The sequence below is a fragment of the Medicago sativa genome, chromosome 1 (assembly GCF_051527215.1).
Source record: "Medicago sativa cultivar Bolivia chromosome 1, Bolivia_mono, whole genome shotgun sequence".
Classification (NCBI taxonomy): Eukaryota; Viridiplantae; Streptophyta; class Magnoliopsida; order Fabales; family Fabaceae; genus Medicago; species Medicago sativa.
Window position 1 is genome coordinate 7509759 of NC_140749.1, and position 13436 is coordinate 7523194.

The following is a 13436-nucleotide window of genomic DNA, read 5'->3' on the forward strand; positions in this document are numbered from 1 at the left end:
CTAGGCTACCTGACCAAACAAAAAAAAAAAGATAACATATTTGTTAGAAAGAAAAAAAAATCACATTGATAAAGCAGTGAATGGAAGTTGTTTTTATTTTATTTATTTATTTTTTTATCACAAATAGGGTCGAAGCTCGTCAATGAGCTGAAGTTTACTCACTTAATGTTTAGTTTTTTTTAATATTTTTTTTAATAAGGTATTTTTTTTTTGTTGCTAACCCTCATGTTTTTAGGAGAATGAAAACTTGATATTTCAGGGTTCGGTTGTAAAATATGTATAACATTAAAAAATTGTTACACTAATGTATTAAATTCGGGTTCTTCAAATGATTCGTTTTTTGTGAAACTTATTAACCATTTGAGTTTGGAAGTATTGAAAAAATAAATTTTAAATAAGGAGATAAGTTGTTAAATAAAATATTAAAAAGTAATAATAACAATAAATAATTTCTTTTGTAAAAAAAAACAATAAATAATTTCTGATTTGATATTTTTTTTAAATCATACCTAAAGTTCTAAAACATTTTATTTGATTATAAAAATTAAAGAAGAAGGGGGTCCGACATTAATTCACATTTGATTTCTTTAAATGCCACATCCTAATTTCACTAATTAAGTAAGAATATACTTCAGAGTATTTAATTAAATTTAATGAATCTCATCAAAGAAATCCAGTTTTAATATGTGTATATTTTCATAAAAGAGAAGAAGAAAAAAAGATAGAAAAATGTGTCGGTCTACCTGAGTTAAAGAAACCCAAGTATATGGTTAAATAAACCATAGTATAAGGTTAGAAGCATTGATGCAGACCGCTCGCTCGTGAAACAGAATCGTCGGTGACTCATTCTTGACTCGTTCGAGTTCATTTTTATAAATAATTAAATAATTTTACCAGCAACAACATTTCAACAACAAACAAACTCTAATCACACAAAGAAAACAAACGCGATTATTTCTTTCTTTCTTTCTTTCTTCCCCCAATGCCATATAACTAACTGCATTGCATTTCCAAACGCAAACGCAAAACGCAGAATAAGCGATTTTATATTGAAGCTTATTTTCCATAATCGCGTTTCTCAATTCACTTATGGCTGATTCAACACCTACCGATTCCGTGTCGGTGGATATGGATTCCATCTCTCCTTCACCTAAGGCATTTTTCGTTCTATCTACCTGCATTCTTCATATTCATCGTTTTCTTTTATTCTTTTCTATTATTTCTATTATTATCGTATTTTACTTTTTTTTTATTTGTTCATTTATTTATTTGGATTCTTAATCGCTTTTTGTTTGTTATATTGATTTTTTAAATTTTTTCTTATTGTGATATTGTTCATGTTATTTTTGTTCTATGAGTTTTATGATTGTTGATATGATGAATTTGATAATAGATGAAGCTTGATGTAAATGATTTTGAATAATGTGAATGAACTTATGATTCTACATTTTGTTGATTTTTAACGGTTACTTGATTTAGATATAGCTATAGCTTTAGCTACTAGTTTAGTTTTGGATATGAGTTAGTTAAGAGTTTGAAAGTTTTGAAGATTTAGTGATGATGTTTGAGTTTGTGTTATATTACTTTTGGATGAATTTAAGAGGTAGGGTTTTGTTTGTAAACTTTGTAATAGATAATAGTGTGGCTATACAAGGTTTTAAATGGTGATCTATGTGTTAGTAGTCGCAGTTGTAAAACGATTATCGATAATGCAAAGAGTCGTGGTCAAATGAAGTTTATGTTGCTTTGATAGTAGCTGTGTTGCGGCGACAATGACATCGAAAATCTTGATGTTGTGGTGGCCTAGAATGTGGTCACAAATCTTTTATTAAATTTAAAACCCTATACCCTAGTAAAATTTTATTTGCTAAAAAGGTATCTCTTCAGGAGAAGAGTGCTTATTGTGATTACAGAGAACGGCGGTTGCTGGCTGCTGCATTGTGGCTGCAAAGGCATTAAAAAAACATGGTGTCGTAGCCTAGAGCGTGCTCACAAACCTTTTATTAAAACCCTAGGCCTAAGTAAAATAATTTTCATTTAAAATGGTACCTCTTCAAATGCTATATCTTTATCTCCGTTTTGAATGGTTTGGACCTTCATGTTATGAATTGCTTCTTTACATGTGACTTCCATTTCGTGTGTTGAAGGAAGTCTCAAAGTATTTTTCACATTTTGTTGCAGATGCAAAATGTGCAGAAATGATTTAGGGTTTCCATGTTTTAGGTTTTCCTCAACGTCCGATTTTTTTTTTTGGCTTCCTTTGAACTTTTGTGACAAAGCTTGAATGGAGCTTCAATGATTTTCTTCGTTGCCAACATAAATTTGAGATGCTATAATATTGCTCATGACCTGATTCGCTCGTTTGTTTTTCGTTTAATATCTTTTGTCATTAAATGTGATGTTACAATCCGTAGCAAGTTATTGTCGGATTTGGTTAACTTGATATGTCTTTACTGATTGATATGCTACTGATATGTATCTGCAGGAGCATATTATCAGAACATGTCATGGTTCTGTCTCTGTTGCTGTGTATGGGGACCAGGACAAACCAGCTCTTATCACCTATCCTGATTTGGGTTTAAATTGTAAGTAAACTGGTTTCTACGTTTTATGTATAACCCTTGACTTTTTCCATTATTTTTGTACTACAGGGCTTTGCATATATCTTTTGATTTTTTTTTTCTTACTTTTTATATTAGAGTGTTGTGAAAATTATATCCCAGTACATTTAGTTTTGACAAATATGCAGTGCAATCTTCATATGAAACGCTCGCTCTTTTATCACCTAAAATATACGTTTCATTTCCTCATTAAAGTATTTCTTTTCTTTACCCATCAAGATTTGCTCCTAAAATGTTTTATACAAAGAAAATCAAATCTAAATGTCGTTTTGTGGATTTTATCGGAAATGTTTACTTTCTTGGCATTATTTATTTTATTTATAACTGACAGTCTAATTTTTTCTTTTCATGGACATGATATTGCGGTTTCATCAGACGTCTCCTGCTTTCAGGGGTTATTATTTTGTCCAGAAGCATATTACTTGCTGCTCCACAATTTTTGCATATATCACATTAGTCCACCTGGGCATGAGGTCTGTAGCTTTATATCTTTAAACTTTACTACGATACCTTACTGTTATGAATATCTATATTGTTGAATGCTTATAATTTACCTGGTTGCTTATCATCTTCTGCTTTCTTCAAGAGCTATTGCAGTTGGGAGCAGCTGCAATTGATCCAGATTATCCTGCTCTATCTGTAGATGACTTAGCGGATCAAATAGCTGAGGTGCTTAACTTTTTTGGGTGAGTGTGTTCATGTTTAGTCAACAATTGCTTTCCATTTAGTGTCACGAAGTAATTGCTTTGAAGCTATCTCTATCTGGCTTTAAATATTGGCAGTTTTGTTTTTTATTTACTATGTTGACAATTTGAAGCTCCTTCTGTAATGGACAGATTGAAAGTGACGGATCAATAACTTGTGTAACTTGATTCTAGCAGATGATTTTTCCTTCCCCACATCATGGGATCTAACCCTGCTGCTCTTTTTTTTTTTTCAGTCTTAATGCAGTTATGTGTATGGGAGTAACTGCTGGGGCTTACATTCTTACCTTATTTGCTGTAAGTTTTCATTGACGCCGTCTTCCTCTCTCTCCCAAATGACTTTAATTTACTTAACAGATTTTATTAACTCTTGACAACAGATGAAATATCGACAACGTGTTCTTGGTTTGATACTTGTTTCTCCTCTATGTAAAGAACCATCTTGGTCTGAGTGGTTGTACAACAAGGTTCCTTTTCTTTGCCGAAACATCATGTCTCGTAAAAAATCATGTTACTTTTTGCTAAAGAATTTGTGATATTTGCAGGTCATGTCAAATTTACTGTACTTTTATGGCATGTGTGGGGTGGTAAAGGAAATATTGCTGAAGCGGTATTTTAGCAAGGTATATTTACATCTAAAAACATTCCTTGTTCTATTTTCAGTGTTAGGCCGAGTCATTTACTTTTATTTGTGGTGATAGGAAATTCGCGGCGGTACTCAATTTCCGGAGTCAGATATAGTCAAAGCATGCCGAAGGGTTAGTCAACATATTTTATTTTCATGTAGGGACTGGGTTTAAGTGGCATTTAACATGGGTCAACGAATAGATTTGCCCACCATGGTCAGATGCTCATATGTCCTGCATTATTATCCAATCCCACCCAGTAATTCAGTAATTTATCATTTTGTCCCGAAGTATCAAGAAGACATCATTGTTTTACCCAAAGCAATTGATATTTTTGGACATTATGGCCAGTTCCTCATTTTACCGCTTTTCTGGGAACCGAAAAAGCTTGTCTGCTTGTCTTTAGCTCTTCACTGCTTTTTTACGCCTTTCTTCATCCCAATTTTTTCCTTATTAGATGAGCATCACTTGTCTCTTTAATTTGCATCAACGATGCCTTTATATTAAATAATTGGCAATTTCAGCAACAAATAAACATGACATATATATCAGTTTCTTATACATTATCAACAATTATTTCAAATATGCATCAAAGATAACAAAACAATTTAAACTGCAAAACTTAAATCTTCAATGCATGTACGGTGGCTTAATAATTGTAGAAAACTTGCTTAAAATCTGTTCACTGGTATTATCCAATTGACTTGACCAACATTGTCAAAAATTAATTAATACACGATACAGATCTCAAACATGATTTTTTTTTAATCCAAATGTCTCTAGGTTCCATTCAATAAATAAGCATTCAGATTTCAACTCATTTTACAATTAGGTTGCCCTTCGAAAATCATGTTGGTTGATTCCAAAACTAATACATCAATGGTAGAATGTGCATTTGACTATGTTGGGGAAATCTACTCATCCGATCGTGCTAAACGCCGCCCTGGGTTTTACCTGTTGCTGGTTTTCTGAAGCTGAACACTCCTTGCTTGACTCTTGATATATTTATTACAGTCTTTGGATGAGAGACAAAGCTTGAATGTGTGGCGGTTCCTTGAAGCTATTAATGGGTATGATATTTTACTTCCAAGGTTGTGATTTTCATTTTCTTTTTGAGGGGGGGGGGGGTGTTTCAGGAGTTGTGATTTGTCATTATCTGCAACATGTTAGTTATTGCTAAGGTTGCAACGTCACTCAGAAATTAATCATATATACTTGTATGCATGGCTGAAAAATCACCTGTTTTGAATTTTGATGCAAAGTAAATAGCAACACTTAAATTCAATATGTTTAGGGACAGCACTGTAATGTCATGTTGCTTAGGGACATATTCCATTTTTATTTAACTTTGTGATGGCATATTACAGGAGACCTGACCTAAGTGAAGGATTGAGAAACCTACATTGCCGGTCACTAATTTTTGTTGGGGATATGTCTCCATATCACTCAGAGGCACTCCATATCACTACAAAGTTAGACAGACGATTCAGTGCCTTAGTTGAGGTATGTAAATAGTTCAATTTCCTGTTACTATGTGTTGAGAATGTGTATATATACGAGATCAGAATATCAGAATGAGCTTATATTTAATAGCTGTTGTCGTGTAATTACAGGTTCAAGCATGCGGGTCAATGGTAACAGAGGAGCAGCCCCATGCCATGTTAATACCAATGGAGTACTTTCTCATGGGATATGGTCTGTACAGGCCATCCAGGAAGAGTGTCAGCCCAAGAAGTCCCTTGAGTCCATCTTGTATTTCTCCTGAGCTTTTTTCACCTGAGAGTATGGGTTTGAAATTGAAACCTATAAAGACTAGAATTACTGGGGAAATGTAGAAGTAGATGAATAATGATGGTTGGTTGGCAATTTGCTTCCCCGTAAGATCTGTTTACGAAACAAGTTCATTTTTCTATGATTAGAATGGGGAATATGATGAAATAGGGAGTGCCGTATGGTTGTAGATAATGGGATATAAGGAAATAAGAAATCAACAAAAAGGAAAGAAAAGGCAAGAGTTTAGAAGAAATGAACAGATAGTAATTCATTTATTTGTAATCATAGATTTTAGTCAATGAGTCTGAAGCATGAAGTTGACAGCTTCAGAATTGTTGTTTTTTCTATTTTATTTTGCTAAAGGAAGTTGTGAGTACAATTGTAAAGCAAACATGGAGGCATAAATAGTCTATCCCCTACTTTGAAAAAGTTGTTGTCGGCAATCAACGTCGTTTTCACAGTCTATATATTTTATTGGCTGTTTTGCGATTCAATTGTTTTTACTTTTTGCATTTTATCATTATGAAATTGTTCAAATGTTGCTATCAGTTTACACTCCTAAGAGATGGTACCCATAGGTACGAGTCAATCATCAACTATCTTGTTTGTGTGTTTGTAAATGTGTCTAATTGTGTAATGTTTTGATTTTGCATCATAAGACGATTAATGAAGGAGACAATTGAAGAACAAGGATGAGTCGAAGGACACCCCATAGTAACTAGGGACATTGCGCTAGCCGAATCAGATTCAAGAGAAGTACAAGATTCTTTATGTCATTTTACATGTATTTTTTTTCTAAGAAAAAAAAAAAGGAAATTCAATCTCATGCAAGCATTTTATACAATAAACTTAAATTTCTTATATCAAATTCAAACCTATTTAATTGGTTAGATTTTTTTCCGATGTTAGAAGTCCTAGCGGACGTCGTGACCGGGGTTCGAACTCGGACCTTATAGTTATGTGCGAGTTTAGTTTCAATGAATTACCACATCATCTAAGAAAAAAAACAATAATTAAAGATTCAAATCAAATCATTATATTTGATTATAATTTCTTTTATTTCATGGTATATTAGTAGTATTACATTAACAAATGTTGTGTTCATATATTTTAACTATGAGTAATGATATTTTGTACAACTATTTGATAACTTTTATGACAATCATTTTTTTCTCTTCTTATTTGTCAAAAATAATAAACAGAGAAAATTGTTCAAAAATTATCATAAAATAATTGCTCAAATATCATTTATCTTTAATTATTATATACGAAGGGAAACATGACGTTAGTTTCCGTCTATCCAAAAAACATTGTTAACAAATGTTGAATTCATATATTTTAATTATTATATGCTAGTGGAAACATGACGTGTTAGGGTCCGTCTATCCAATTTTTTGTAGTATTGTTTTTTTGAGATACTTTATATTATATTGTAAAAAAGGAATATTATTAAGGGAAAATGAACAACTAACTAAAGTCCACGAAGTGTTGTGGTTTGGTTGAAATTTTATCAGTGAATTGGAGTGTTTGTAACTCATGTAAATCTTGTGGTACATCTGTTGCAGCATAATGTGTCTCTTTGGGGAGTGAAAAACAAAAGGCTCAGTCTGCTGCTATTGGGGGAGCGGCTGTTTGGTCTCTGGATTGCTAGAAAAAACATATTTTTAGGGGTAGTATTTACAATGTTGATGGAATGCTAGATTGTGTCAAACCTCTTGGTTGGAAGTGGATGTTGGCGAAAATAGGTAGCGGACTGGGGATGTCATTCTCAGACCGGAGTTCATGCCCTTTGGAATGTTAAAATATGTGGTGAAAGTTCGGCATTGTGTATTGGGTTGAGTATCCCTTGTACTTCGTGTCAATAATATGTTGCTTATCTTAAAAAGAGTTGTAATGAATGATCAAGATGAGTCTATTAATATAATTATCAAGTCCAAGTCCGTTTCAGAGTTGAGTCATCATGTTCAACTCAAACTGTTCTAACAAACTGTTTATTTCTTTCATATTTCAACCATCTAACTTTTCACTCATATTTCAATTCAAACTAAGACTTTATCTGAAAAAAACTGTATATTTGATTTTTAAAAATGAGTTACAAACTTTGATGTATTAGTCTTTTAGTCCCTAAAATAGAATTTGCATCACTTCTCTTGACTTCAATTTCTCTAGTGAAATTGTTACTAGCGCATGAAAGATAGTAATATAAATTTCGTATTGTTGAATGATAATCTATGTTTTTAACTGAGTCATGATCATAATTCATAAACATGTTTTTTAAGAGAATTTTAACTCCTCATATAATATAGTAATGCTTCACTAAGTAGAGCAATATACACAATTCATGTTTTGTGTTTCTTACATGATCCAAAATTAATAGCAAGATATTATAATATATTACTTTCTTCACCTTCAATTCATATTAAACATTTGATTGTTAATGCTTATCCTGCTTCTTTCACTGCTCTCATTTTCTCCTTCATTTCGACAAGCTTTTCTTCTATTCATTTCAGCATACATTTCCTCAATCAATGGTTTCCATAGCCGAACACGCGCATTTATAAACCAGTTTGATACCTACACAACCAACCATAAATATAACTCTAATCACTATCAACAAATAATATGTTTAATAACTTTTATACGATAAGGGCTACATTTTTAATGGCAAATAGTTCCTCTCAAAACAAGCAAGGATTAAGTAATGTCTACGGATCCGGAAAACCACATGTTTTCAACTGATAAATAATCTTGGTCATTAATTTGAGATCGAATGGTTTAGATTACCAAATACCAAAATCAGTTTTAACCGATCCTGACCTGACTATTAATTTGGAATCGGAAACTGCGTAGCGTAGTTACTACACCAAATCAAAATATGTATGTGACAATAGCATACCTGACTTCTAGTCAACCCACTTTTTATTGCAAGTAAATGCTTCTCTGCATCTTTAGGATACCTGAAATGCATCACATCATTGTTAAATCCACATGCATTCATCAATGATCTTATTATTATAGATAAAGGTTCTAAATTGCAGTCGCAGTTGCATCGCAATCATTGATAATGTAGCGAAATGCAGCTGATGCAGCCGGAATTGGGGATAAAAAACCTTGATACTGTGGCTGCAATCGCAGTTGAAGACCTTTATATTAAAACTTTGGTTATATGTTCGATTATAGATAATACTTACGGATGGAGGAAATTCTGAAACATCCAATCACGTAGAACGGAAACAGATCTTTCTGGCAAGCCCCTTTGGGGCCTCCATAACTGATCTTTCCTTTTCAACTGTTGAAGAGCCCATTGCTTTTGAATGAATGAAGTTTCAACAGACAATTCCTTATCCTCTTCTGACCATGAACTGTTAAAATTTGATCCCATGGAAAGAATATGTTTGCTAATCCTCTCTCTCAAGTCCTTATATAGTCGAGAAACCGTTTTGACAGCAAAGTGTGCATGTATTTGTGGATCGAGCTCAGTAGCAGCATGAAATGCTGATACGACAGTGTGAATCTCATCCAAACATTGACTATATTGACTGTCCACCTGAGTAAAATAAAGACTACTATCAGCATTTTTGAACAAAATTTTCATATAGAGAAATAATTTTCGAACATCAAAATTTCCTTTGATCCTTGTGTGTAACTTTGGAATGTAGTTATTTTGATGTTCAAATAACAACTGTTCATAGAGTACCATTCAACATCATACAATTTGCTTTTCAAAGTTTTGTTCTGAACTAGTATAAGAACTTTCAACCATCCATAAATTTTACTTGGAAAAGTGAAATTGCAAAGTGAACAATTTTGCATCTAGGTTTGCTTCTACAATTACAAAAATTAATTTTGATTTGATTTCAGTAAATTTGATTCTGCCTAAGAGTGTGTTGCATGTAAATTGATTTATGTTTGGATAGATTCATGTAAAAGTTGATTGAGCGATAAATTCAAGGCTAAAAATCAATTGTAGAGGCAAAAGCTCAAAATTCTAGCTCAAAGTATCAACTCTACTAGAAAACAAACATCCAAAAATGTCAAAATCCATTCTAAACATCAGAAATCAATTTTTCCATGTTCAAGAATGAAACCAGAAAACATACACTAATTCGATCAGGACTATGAACGGCTTTACGAAAATCAAATGAATTTAATGTAATCTAAATGGTTAGCAATGTACCATCTGTAGAAGCATCAAGAGTTGAGATTGCTTTGATTCAACAGCATGCCTTTGCAATGAAGAATCAGCATAAGCTTCTGACATAGGACTCTCATCGCGATTTATTCCTATCCTTCGCTTGGTTGTGTTCGACAAAGTTGATTTATTTCCTCGGCCTCTAACACCAGAACCCGAATAGTTTATCTCATCAAGATTTTCAAATGAATATGTTGCAATTTGAACAAGTATTTCCTGAATTACAGCAAGGTATCTTGATCCTAATATTGCCGGCGAAAACTTGACATGTTTATCATTCCCTAAACTCATAGAAAGTTCCATACTACTACATGAGGCTTGTTCCAAACCCGATCTTGTTCCATTCATGCTATGAGTTAAGTCAGAACCACTAATCTCTGAGCATTGACCTGAAGTTGGTGATGTTGCAAGACTTAGTGAAAGTTCATTGCTACAATTTGAGGAACTATAAGCAAGATTTGTTAAGTTAGCAACATTTGATGATTGCCATCCATTTGGATCGATGTTCCCTATCGGCGAATATGACATGAATTCAGTTCCAACATTACTCTCTTGAGCTTTCAAAAACTTGTTAACATAGCTATTATTATCACCAAAAGTTGCACACAAGGGGTTTGAGTTTGAAGTATCATGCCAATTATTGAATATGTATGGAACTATTGCTTCTAAATTTTCTTGAAGACCAATTCTAGCAGGAACTGAAAAGTCATTGTTATTAACAATGAGATTTGAGGGATTTTCCACAATAGTCCTTCCATGTTGTGATGTAACAAATGAATTATCAGCTATGGTAACTTGATTCATGAAACTAGCATCAACATGTTGATCTTGTTCTCCACCAGAAAGTATTGGAATTCCATTTATGATGTTGTTTTGGTTGTTAAGGTCAAATGAATAGCAATGAATGAGTGGCTTTTGTGTTAGATGTTGTGTGATATCTTCTATATTTGAAACTTGACCAGCCATGTTCATTTGAGCAGTGTACACATCATTCTCCATTTAGAAAACAATTAGAAAATGCTACAAAGATGAAAAGAAAATAGACTTAGAAAAATGGTTTTTGACTACTTATTTGATAACACAAGAACAATTTTAAGATAAGGCTACAGTTAAAACAATGCTTGTAGGCAAAAACAAATGAACCAACCTTATCTTAATAAGCATAGGAACCTTACATAAATCAAACAGAGCTACCATATGGAACTTTTACATATATCTGTAAAAATCTTCAAAAATCCAAACATTTTTGACAACTTCTTTGCAGGATTTGTAGTTGCCTTGTCCTATGATAACCTAGAAAACAACAAAGCAACATGAAAAACAAAAGGATAAGCAATGTGATTAGAGTATCATTAAATTTGGTCTTAAAAGTTTTAACAATGTAAAGAACAAAAACCAGAAGTATGCTGAAAAGGGTGAATATCAAAAGCATGCATTGGTCCAATATGCATGAACATTAGCAATATTTTTAATTCAAGTATCCCAAACTCCAAAAGCACATTTTTAAATTTTCACAGATCCCATCAAGATTTATTGTATAGTGCATACCATTCATTTCTCAACTCCAATACACACAAAAAGCTCAAAAAACTTTACATTATACCATATAAAAAAAATTCACCTCAAGAATAACAAAAGCATTGAAGAGTGCAAACTATAGTGCAGAAAAAATGTAAAAAAACATAGAGAGAGAGAGAGAGAGAGAGAGACTAGTTTATGCACCTATGTATGCAAATACAAAGATAGAGATGAATGAGATAGAAGAAGATAGAAAAACCACAAAGAAATAAAACAAGGAAAGAGAGAGAGAAGCATCGATACAGTGTATAGTGTTTGGTGCAGTGCCACTCATTTCTGTTTCAGGCTTTAGAGGGCCCATCTTTTCACTCTCTCTCTGATCATTTATCTGAATCACTGCTATATTTCACTCTCTCTCTTCTCTCTGTTCATAGCATAGCAGGTGCATACAGAAAGAAACATTTTAGCTTTTTTAGCAAAATTTAAAACAAGTTGGTAACTTGAGTAGAAACAAGAGTTACATGATACTGTGATAAGGTAAAGAAAATGTTGCAAATAAAGTGCAAAAACAAAACATTAGGCAAATGTATGGCGTGTGATGTGAAGATTTTGACACTGTTGTGTAGTGTTGTGTTGTGTCGTGTCATCATGGCCTATAGTAACGTATAGGGTTCTATGTAATGAAATTGAAGAATATAGGTGTGTACTTTTTTTGTTGCTTTTGGGGGGTAGTAATAGTAAGAAGAGATTAAAGTGTATGATGTAAGGGATATATAAAATGACGCAATTTTATGTATGAATGGTCATCTCATCTCATCAGCTCCATAGTTCTGCAAGTTTAATGCAGCAAATCATGTGTTCAGTATTTATTCGGCGGGAGGGAACAATGCACTCTTATTTCATATCAACACACACCACTTCACAGTTTCATATTTTATTTAACAAATATCATAAAATTTTTAAATTTAATGTTTGTATAGGTTAAACATTTTAGTTTTTCTAACTAATTTCATATTTCAAATCGGTCATTTATGTTTGTAAAAGTGTGTTCATAATCCTTTAAGTCATAAAATATATGCATCATTACCATATTTCTATGAAACTCAATTTAAAAATATTTATATGGATGCTTATCGCTATGTTGATAGATCCAAATTCACCTCTCTCAAAACTAAAGTTATTCAATCTTAATTTAAAACAAAATTAATCGAATACTTGATTTATAATTTTGTTAATGAATTGGGAAACCCTAACCTTTTCTTTGTCAAAGGAAACCCTAATTCCACGAGACATGAACCACAATACTTTATACATGATTTGTAACATTGAAAACCCTAATCCACTTGGAGAATATATGAAGCTATAGATTGTCTATAGTATTAGAGGTAGACACAATTGATCTAACTACGTAACTAAATAACCGTGTTTGATCGTTTGCGATTTACATTTTCTTTAATATCTTGTTACTAATTGTTGTTTTAACAACGTGACACATGTTTATCTTATCCACGCTTTTTTAATAGTTTATCCACATTGTAGTCTATCATTATCTAACTCTATATACAGGTTCCACTTAGGGTTGGACATCGGTCGGTTTGGGCCGGTAGTCGGGCCCAAAACCTCAATCCGGAAGTAACCATGGGTGAGATTATTACACCCTTCTCCGTCCGTTTCATTCCAACGGTTTTTCGGTTTCGGTTTCGGCGGTTTATCGGATAACTCGGGCAAGTTGAATCAGTTGAGTTATTATTCAACAAAATACACAGAATAACATGAAAAATAACATAGAAGGAAAGAAAAACTCAAATCATGGTGAGGAGTATGAGATCGAAAATCCCACAAATCGTGAAGAGAGGAATTGATGGAGAGAGGCCACCGTTGTCTGGAAGGATTAAAAAAGAAGTGAGATCTTGGAGAGGCTACCACTGCTCTAGAAGAGAATAAAGGAGAAAAGCTTGTCGGAGTTATGATCATGAAATAAGAATTCTAGAGAGAGAAGGTT

At 32.9% G+C, this 13436-nt stretch overlaps 2 protein-coding genes across 7 annotated transcripts; one reads left to right on the forward strand and one right to left on the reverse strand.

Annotated features, from left to right (window-relative positions):
* The first annotated feature begins 904 nt into the window (after nucleotides 1-904).
* Nucleotides 905-6218, forward strand: LOC146952214 (protein NDL2-like). Its single transcript, XM_085758701.1, has 11 exons — nucleotides 905-1155; nucleotides 2486-2585; nucleotides 2997-3094; nucleotides 3219-3307; nucleotides 3562-3622; nucleotides 3706-3792; nucleotides 3871-3948; nucleotides 4027-4083; nucleotides 4966-5021; nucleotides 5319-5454; nucleotides 5565-6218. The coding sequence occupies exons 1-11, from the start codon at nucleotides 1090-1092 to the stop codon at nucleotides 5784-5786; spliced, it is 1050 nt and encodes a 349-aa protein (XP_085614827.1). The 5' UTR covers nucleotides 905-1089; the 3' UTR covers nucleotides 5787-6218.
* A 1804-nt stretch (nucleotides 6219-8022) lies between these two features.
* On the reverse strand, nucleotides 8023-11864 carry ATH1 (homeobox protein ATH1). 6 transcript variants are annotated; one of them, XM_085758738.1, is made up of 6 exons: nucleotides 11738-11864; nucleotides 11092-11209; nucleotides 9902-10936; nucleotides 8916-9271; nucleotides 8621-8681; nucleotides 8023-8298 (listed from the first exon to the last, which is right to left on the reverse strand). In XM_085758738.1, the coding sequence occupies exons 3-6, from the start codon at nucleotides 10913-10915 to the stop codon at nucleotides 8134-8136; spliced, it is 1596 nt and encodes a 531-aa protein (XP_085614864.1). In that variant the 5' UTR covers nucleotides 10916-10936; nucleotides 11092-11209; nucleotides 11738-11864; the 3' UTR covers nucleotides 8023-8133. The 6 variants fall into 6 exon arrangements, with proteins under 6 accessions (XP_085614864.1, XP_085614849.1, XP_085614856.1 ...); XM_085758723.1 differs by having other exon boundaries at nucleotides 11064-11209; XM_085758730.1 differs by having other exon boundaries at nucleotides 11639-11792.
* Nucleotides 11865-13436: the final 1572 nt, after the last annotated feature.

Coding starts and splice junctions, on each gene's coding strand:
- ATH1 (XM_085758738.1), bottom strand. CDS start 10,915: ATGGAGAATGATGTGTACACTGCTCAAATGAACATGGCTGGTCAAGTT. Junction 8,682..8,915: donor TTTCAGAATTTCCTCCATCC/GTAAGTATTATC, acceptor GATGCATTTCAG/GTATCCTAAAGATGCAGAGA. Junction 8,299..8,620: donor GTGGGTTGACTAGAAGTCAG/GTATGCTATTGT, acceptor TTGGTTGTGTAG/GTATCAAACTGGTTTATAAA.
- LOC146952214 (XM_085758701.1), top strand. CDS start 1,090: ATGGCTGATTCAACACCTACCGATTCCGTGTCGGTGGATATGGATTCC. Junction 1,156..2,485: donor CCATCTCTCCTTCACCTAAG/GCATTTTTCGTT, acceptor ATGTATCTGCAG/GAGCATATTATCAGAACATG. Junction 3,793..3,870: donor CTGAGTGGTTGTACAACAAG/GTTCCTTTTCTT, acceptor TGATATTTGCAG/GTCATGTCAAATTTACTGTA.